This window comes from Perca flavescens, chromosome 2 (assembly GCF_004354835.1).
Source record: "Perca flavescens isolate YP-PL-M2 chromosome 2, PFLA_1.0, whole genome shotgun sequence".
NCBI classification, from domain to species: Eukaryota; Metazoa; Chordata; class Actinopteri; order Perciformes; family Percidae; genus Perca; species Perca flavescens.
This window is the reverse complement of record NC_041332.1, coordinates 7,186,731-7,195,361: the sequence shown is the minus strand read 5'-3', so window position 1 is coordinate 7,195,361 and position 8,631 is coordinate 7,186,731. Positions and strand designations below refer to the sequence as shown.

The 8,631-nt window shown below is 40.7% G+C and overlaps 1 protein-coding gene across 1 annotated transcript; it reads left to right on the top strand.

Moving 5' to 3' along the window:
* The first annotated feature begins 3,192 nt into the window (after positions 1-3,192).
* On the top strand, positions 3,193-8,568 carry LOC114545724 (B-cell receptor CD22-like). The gene is made up of 5 exons (XM_028564192.1): positions 3,193-3,295; positions 3,614-3,874; positions 4,454-4,714; positions 5,444-5,713; positions 8,312-8,568. Exons 1-5 carry the CDS (start codon positions 3,193-3,195, stop codon positions 8,566-8,568), a joined length of 1,152 nt encoding a protein of 383 aa, XP_028419993.1.
* Positions 8,569-8,631: the final 63 nt, after the last annotated feature.

Below are 8,631 nucleotides of genomic sequence, written 5' to 3'. Positions count from 1 at the left end.
AAGACTATTGCAACTCTCTTTTAACCGCCATCAACCACAAATCCTTCGCCGGCCGCCAGCTGGTCCAGAGCTCAGGAGCCAGGCTTCTGTAGTGGAAAGTTTTATCTGTCATACTGATGTGTGATCTTTCTTTTGTATTTTATCGATTACTGCATGTTTTTTAATATTCTCATCACTTTATATGTATTTACTTTTATACTATACGATATTTACTCTGTTTTCTATATGATTTATATGATTAATATATCAGTTTAAAGGCAATCGTGGCTTCTCCTGCCTCTGTAGTGCTGAACCTGCGCTGCCTCCCTCTCTCTGGTGTAGCCTCCACACTAAGCAGCACCTGGCAGAGAGCCAACTTCAATAACTTCAAGCAGTCTTTTCTGAAAAGCTCAAGACTCAGTAGTAAAATGAGCAGAATCAGCAAGACCAAGATTGCTGAGTCAACAAGAATACAGCCCCTCCCTCTGCATGATCACCCATAAAAACCCTGAGGTTTCTTTGTTCACTTACACACTTTCTCACTGCCTGGTCACTCTGTTCTCTTTCTACTTGCAAGAAGAATAAAGAAAATAACATAGATAACTCCAGCGTGTCATACAATCTTAATTTCCAGCTTCATCACCGAACACCAAAGAGATTTTCCACAACACTTCTCCCTGGTTTTAACAGACATCACATCACTCCAATCCTAGCTTCACTTCACTGACTCCCTGTCCGTTTTAGAATTGATTTTAAGATTGTACTGATTACTTTTAAAGCTCGTCAGGGTCCAGCCCCCGACTATATCTAAGAGATGCTGACCCCGTACAAGCCTGTTCACAGCCTTAGATCCTATTTTTATCATCTTTCTCATTGTTTTTTTTCTTCCCCCAATTTCCTGTTCATTTCATTTTGTTTATTGAAATGTGATTTGTTTTCTGTCCTTTAGAGCTGTTCCATCTCTCCTTTTTTACTAATACAATGTTGTGTATTTATGGGTATGTGTATTGATTTGATGTGTATGTTTGTTAAGGTGCTATGCAAATAAAGTGATTATTATTTGTTATGATTTGGTGCTTTATAAATAAAATTTAATTGAATTGAATACTCGTCTTATACAGTCCAGTTTTATCCCGGAGATATTATGTGGTGCTTTGAAAGGATGTCGGGATTACCAAACTTTATCAGTGTGTGTGAGTCGACTCCACTCTATCATTATGCAAATTGCAGAAAGTCTACCTGAGGTAACACTATAACATAGACTTTTAGATATGGACATCCAATAAAATACCCTGTTTCACAAAAAAAAACTCACACTTCTCTTGAAGTTTAAAGGAGTTGTTCTCTCCTCCACTCACTGACTGCATGCCTATTAATAATGTTAAACCTGATTCGACTTCCTTCCTCTTAGCAGCCTGACTTCTGTCTTCTGCGTACCGTACTGACCACAGAGGAGCGTTATCTTTCAAGACGACATCTCTCTTGGTTGTAAGTAGATTGTTTTATTAATGCGATTGCTATTTCTTGCAGACATTATTTACCTGTTGATGTGTTTGTTATTTTCTCTGAAGTCCTGCAGATGAGAGGAGCAGCTATGAGTTTAACTGCAGCAGGGAGGGGATTTGTTGTCTTCCTTCTCTCTGTGCCAGGTACTGTTTATCATTCATTTACACATCATACATTTACACGGTAGGGCATTTAGTACGCATATTCAGAGTTTTAAAAAAGTGATACTTTTTTTTATTGAATTTCTAAATCATTGACTTTTCTAGATTTAATTTGTGATGTGATGCAAACTAGTAAAACACATTCACTTCTGTTTCTTTGTTACATCTTGTCGTAGGTAATGATGTGTTTCACACTCTTCTGTATCATCACGTTCACGTATCAGCACTCAGTGGTTTTTTTGTGGTGTCTGTCATCAGATTGTGTTAAATGTTTTTACGCATGCAACACCCCCCTGTATCCTTTTACCTGAACATTTAATGGTTGTGTATCTTTGCACAGTAATGGTAGTGCTGCTTTTTAATTAACTGTATAACTGGAACTGTTAGCGGTTCATCTGAAGGATTCAGTCATTTAAGGTGAACTATAAATGTATGTCCTTTTTTAAAAGAACAAGGTAACATCTATTAAGAGTTCAAAAATACAAACCAAACTTCCCCATCATTTTGTTTCTCGCAGAAGGTGTGAGGTTTCAGACAGGGCACGTCAGACAATCTCTCCCTCTCATTTCCTTTAAAACTGCATTAAGATTCACACCTTCAATGCATTGCTGATCACTAAGCCTTTGGACTTCTCCACATCTGTGTTCACTGTGTTCACTTAATGCAGATATGACATAATGAAAGTCAGACATTTTTATGCACTTTTAAACTCATACTATTAATAACATACGATTCCATATGAAAGAAATATTTCCCCAAAATGCTGATGTAAGACATCTTTGTCTTATGAACATGCAGTGAGACGTTCTAGCGCCAAGTAGCTTTGGTCAAAGTGTTTGTCATCTAGCAAGTTTCCATATTGGAGAAATTCAATTTTAATTAAATCATTAAATTCCGTCCTTACTTTTATGTTCTGAGTCTGATTGTGCTTCCTGCTGTGCTCTGTGTTGCAGTGATACAGGGCCAGAGTGACTGGGGAGTAACTTACCCTTCCACTCCGATCTGTGCCTTAAAGAGATCAACCGTGGACATACCGTGCACCTACAGATACCCATCCACAGCAAGTCATCAAACTATAGAAGTTCGAGAACGATTATGGTTTGCTAAAGAGAGTATTAATACACTTGTGGATCTGAAAAAGGACTCAGACTACACAGGTCGGGTGCAGTATCACTGTGATGACAAGAACTGCACTCTGACAATCAAAGACCTGAGAGAGAGAGACTCGGCTGAGTACAAGTTCAGGTTCATAACTAACCATACACTTGGAGGTTTTACTGGTTCACCTGGAGTCACTTTGTCTGTTACTGGTAATATTTTATTGAAATATTTCTGTCCAATTGTTTTCCTGTGAATCTTTTGTGTGTCTGTTTGCATACATGTACTTTAATGGTTTAGTTTGAAATTACATTTCTGCTCTCTTTTGACCTTTGCAGACCTCCAGGTGCAGGTGACAAGATCATGGACCCAGGGAGAGCTGAGGTGTCACAGCAGCTGTAATGTACCTGATAATCCTTCATATGTCTGGTTCAATAATGGACAGAAAATGGATGGAGAAACATCTTCTTCTCTCAGAGTCTCTGTTGAAGGTAACAACAGCTATTCCTGTGCTGTTACAGGATATGAAGATTACCGCTCTCCTCCAGTGTGTGAGTATGCTTGCTCTGTAAAGCACTTTGGTCTGTCTAGCGGCTGTTTAAAAGGTGCTATATAAATAAATGAACTTGAACTTGAGTTTACTCCAGTTTCACTAATAAGAGAGCAAACTTAGAAAACTATAGATTTTAATGTGAGAAACTCAAGACATTATGTGTAATATTTTAGCTTATATTCAGTCACTCATTTAACTTTTGTATTAACAAGAACATGATTTCAACATGTACATTATTCATGATATAAATGATTTTCTGTATAGTGACTTTTTATTGTTTTTAATGAATTGTGTCTTTATACATTTTCTCATCCAGATGGTCCAAAGCTTCCCTCTGTGTCAGTGAGTCCCTCTGCTGAGATAGTGGAGGGCAATTCAGTGACTCTGACCTGTAGCAGTGATGCTAACCCAGCAGCTAACTACACCTGGTACAAGGAGAATGAAGACAACCCTCTCAGTGAAGGACCACAGCTCGTCTTCAGCTCCATCCAGTCCTCTGACTCGGGACAGTATTTCTGTACAGCTGAGAACATGTTGGGCAGGAGGACATCTAGATCCATCTCTATTGATGTGAAATGTGAGTAAAACATCTCCATTTTAAAAACAATATTCAGCTAGTGACTGTATGAATTTTTAGGCGTACTTTGCTGATCATTCCTGCTTTTTTTCGGGCTCAGTCTGCTTCACATTGACAGCTGTAGGTCACTGAACAGCAGTGGATGAGGAAAATGTCGTTTTTAGTAATTACCCTATGATTTGTCATCATTTTAATGTTTTTTTTCCAGAAGATTTAATTGGTGTGTATCATTGTACAGTGGTAGTGCAGTTTTTATTACCTGTATAACTGGAGATGTTAGCGATTCATCTGAAGGATTCAGTCATGTAACAGTTAATCTGTCTGTCTATTAAGAGTTCACAAATAGGAACCAAACTTTGCCACATCGTTCTGTTAGTTAGCATACGGTGTGAGGTGTTGCTTCTCTGTGTGGTTAACAGTAATCTGCCTTTAGTGATCTAAATATAACACACAGTAGCAACCAAATGTCAGTATGTACGCACTTTTCGTCTGCTCTTCATTGTTCATGATACAAATGATTTTCCATAAAGCAATATATATTTTGTTATTTAAAGGGTCTTTACACATTTTGTCCCACAGATGGTCCAAAGCTTACCTCTGTGTCAGTGAGTCCCTCTGCTGAGATAGTGGAGGGCAGTTCAGTGACTCTGACCTGTAGCAGTGATGCTAACCCAGCAGCTAACTACACCTGGTACAAGGAGAATGTATACAACCCTCTCAGTGAAGGACCACAGCTCGTCTTCAGCTCCATCCAGTCCTCTGACTCTGGACAATATACATGTAGAGCTAGGAACAGCCTGGGGCCTAACACATCCAAACCCATTTCTATTAAAGTGAAATGTGAGTGAAACCACATTTTAATTTCGGTTAAGTTATGCCAATACATATTTCTTACAGATGTGGTTCAAAAGGCAATGAGTTTCAAACATATTTTTAGGATATTTCATTTTTTAACACATTCAAATGCAATATACTCATTGCTTCCCCATACAACACACACAAACATGTTTCAGCAACTCCAGTCTGGTTAAGGAAAAGGAGAGCAAATTATATAAAATCACATCTCTGTTTACTCCACTGCTTCTCAAACCAAGTGTCAAACCTTCAAAATAACACAGTGTATAGAATGTCAGTCCACCACTTTGGTCCTAATGAAAATAGCTTAAAAAGTGATGAATCTGTTGATGCTGCTGTCGCTGATGTTTTAAAAAGATTTCAAAGGCAAGTTTTCTCTGAAAACGGAACAGAAACTTGCCCCTGGAACAATTCCTACAAAAGAAGGATGTGTTTGCCTTACTACCAACCAGCTTTTTTTGTTTTTTACTACCGACCGGCTTTTGCTCTGCCTCGCTGCAAAGTATGTCACCCGGATCATTGGTCTGATTGGTTGAAGGACTAGCCAATTGCGTACAGAGTCATTTGAACTATGCCCGTTGATCATGCCTCTTGTGCAGAAATAATACAGAGCAGACTCCCCAGACTAATGTTCAATCTTAAAAGATTGAGCTTGGTCTAATGACTAATTAGAACTAATGACCACTTATTGCCTACCTATGTTTTCTCCTCCAGATGCTCCAAAGCTTCCCTCTACGTCAGTGAGTCCCTCTGGTGAAATTGAGGAGGGCAGTTCAGTGACTCTGACCTGTCACAGTAATGCTTATCCAGCAGCTAACTACACCTGGTACAAGAAGAATGGAAATCCAGAACTTCAACCTCTCAGTGAAAATACACCGCTTGTCTTCCGCTCCATCCAGTCCTCTGACTCTGGAGAGTATTACTGTACAGCTGAGAATGAGCTGGGGAGGAGGACATCTAGATCTATCTCTATTGATGTGAAATGTGAGTGAAACGCCCAAATTTAAAAAGCCACATTCAGCTGATGACTGCCCTATAAGGCTTGCTTTGCTGACCATGTCTGCTGTTACCGTAGTTATAGGCTGCGTCTCATTCCGCATACTTCCGTCAGTACACTGCCAATGTGCACTGACCACTTCCTGCTGTAGTGCCCACTTTCGATGGTTAGTATTGTCCTAAAATGAACACTTACGTTAAAACACTTACCGGAAATGACGAGCGGGATGGACGTGACGAACGCAACACATGTGAACGCGATTTTCCAGCCCGCTTTCCTGTATGCAAATGAGGAGCAGCTGGCTCAGCTCGCCGCCTCTCAAAATCTTAAAAAAATCTTTTAAAACTGACCTTTGTCGATCTGAAATGGAGACAGATTCAGCAACGTTATGGCCTATTTCTCACTTAAAATGTTTTCAGAAACACGTTTCAGTGAACTATTTTCATAAAATACAAGATCGTATTCCGTCCGAGCCGCCATGACAGTCGGTTGGAAATTCTCGAGCAGCCAGACCGGCGTGACGCGTTCGTCCAATCAGCTGCCGGTCAAGGGCTCCCTTCTGCTTTGTAGTCAAGATGGCGCCCATTTAGTAGCAAGTAGGGTCCATTGTTCCACACTGAACTTTTTGACCGTTTTTAGGGGGTCATCCGGGTACTTTCAGTACACTGACTTTTTGCGTTATCTACACAGTATACTTAAAACTAAGTGTTTGAAGTGTGCAAGTAGGCGGTTTGAGACACAGCCTTAGGGCCCTATTTTAACGATCTGAAACGCAAGTATGAAACACAAAACGGAAGTAGCTTTGTGGGCGGATCTCGACGCAAATCTAAAATGGGTTGGTCTGAAGTAGCTAGGTCTGGTTTGGGCGTAACGTGAAAATAACCAATCAGAGCGTCAGCTGTCATTCCCTTTAAGAGCAGGCGCCCTTGTTCCATGGCGGATTGCTATTATAATGACGGATTTGCCTGGCGCACGCCAGCGGGAGCTGTCTGGGATTCGGCAAAGTAATAAATGCCCGTCTTGGCCGGGTGGCGATGTTGCTGTGGCCTCTCGGGCGCATCTCCTCAAGTCTGGAGAGGATTGCTGCAGCGATGGAGCGTGGGCCTCCAAACGCACCACCTGCCCCTTCCTCCTCCCCCCACTCCATCTCTGTCCACCCACTCCACCAGGAGTACATTTACCGACGAGGCAATTGCGCTGAGTGCAACATAGGGCCCATAGTCTTGGTTGGCAGCAGGATTAACCCTGTGGTTTTGTTATCATATTCATAGTTATACTTCTGTATTCATTGTTTGTTTTAATGTTTAACGTGTTCATGTATACACCAAAAACCAAGTCAAATTCCTTGTAAGTACTACTTACTTGGCAATTAATTATTTTCTGAGTTTGATATTTTAAAGTGAATTTATTTTAAAGGTCCCATGGCATGAATATTTCACTTTATGAGTTTTTTTTTAACATTAATATGAGTTCCCCCAGCCTGCCTATGGTCCCCCAGTGGCTAGAAATGGTGATAGGTATTAACCGAGCCCTGGGTATCATGCTCTGCCTTTGAGAAAATGAAAGCTCAGATGGACCAATCAGGAATCTTCTCCTTATGAGGTCATAAAGAGCAAGGTTACCTCCCCTTTCTCTGCTTTGCCCGCCCAGAGAATTTGACCCACCCATGAGAGAGAGAGACATCATTGCTTGCAAACAAGCAAAGTGGCAGTTGGTCAAGGCCACACCCCCACCCTCCACCTTGGACTGGCTCTGGTGGCTGTAATTCTGCACCAAGGCTGAATTTAGGGAAAGAGACTTCAGATACACTATTAGGGGACCACTAAGGCCTGTATAAAAGAGACTTCAGATACAGTATTAGGGGACCACTAAGGCCTATATAAAAGAGACTTCAGATACAGTATTAGGGGACCACTAAGGCCTGTATAAAAGCATCCAAAAAGCAGAATGTCAAAGGACCTTTAATACATCTCTTTCAAAGCTTCCCTCTGGTGAGATAGTGGAGAGGGTTCAGTCAATCTGACCTGTAGCTGGCAAATCCAAAATCTTCCTTGCAAAATGAATCTGTAAAGAGTTCACATTTCAGCTGAAGCCTGCAATCTGGTCAGAAAATAGGTTCTTAAAGGACATGAGAATAACTCATTCACAGTGTGTTTACTCTGTGTCAATAAAAGTGTCCAACATTTTCTCTAGGTAAATTTACGGCATATTGCACATTACACATTAAAATGAACGTAAGCTGAAATATAACATTAAGAATGAGATTGTAGTAATAAAGCCACTGAGAGGCTGAGGTCTAAGCCACTAGACCATTACCTGATGTTCCTCCATATTCTGCCCACTGCCGTTGTGAGATTATGATTTGGCTCCCAGGTTCAGGATTCAATAGGCGGAGATGGACATCACAGCTATAAAAAAATTATTATTTTCAAATTTTGACGGATGATAAGAGAAACGGGCTCCACTAACCCACCTTACTGTACTATATGTCTTATGTGTATTTCTAATAATTATCAGTTATCCAGCCTGTTGTATCGAAACTTTAAATGTTCATATTTTATTAAAACGGATGTTTTCACTTCTAGATGGTCCAAAGATTACCTCTGTGTCAGTGAGTCCCTCTGGTGAAATCATGGAGGGCAGTTCAGTGACTCTGAACTGTAGCAGCGATGCTAATCCAGCAGCTAACTACACCTGGTACAAGGAGAATGAAGACTCACCAAAAGCATCAGGACAGATCTTCACCATCACTGATGTTAGACCTGAACACAGTGGGAATTATTACTGTGAAGCCCAGAACAGCAGAGGACGTCAGAACTCCACCTTACATCTGATTGTTTGAGCAGGTAAGTTTCTCCACTTTCACCTGCACAAACATCTGTTAACTGCACCAGACCTGATTCAC

What these genes read in the sequence shown, in the direction of transcription:
- LOC114545724 (XM_028564192.1), top strand. Translation starts at nt 3,193, where the DNA reads ATGGATGGAGAAACATCTTCTTCTCTCAGAGTCTCTGTTGAAGGTAAC. An exon ending in CATCTCTATTGATGTGAAAT is followed by an intron (nt 3,875 to 4,453) that starts GTGAGTAAAACA and finishes TTTGTCCCACAG; the next exon opens with ATGGTCCAAAGCTTACCTCT. An exon ending in CATTTCTATTAAAGTGAAAT is followed by an intron (nt 4,715 to 5,443) that starts GTGAGTGAAACC and finishes TTTCTCCTCCAG; the next exon opens with ATGCTCCAAAGCTTCCCTCT.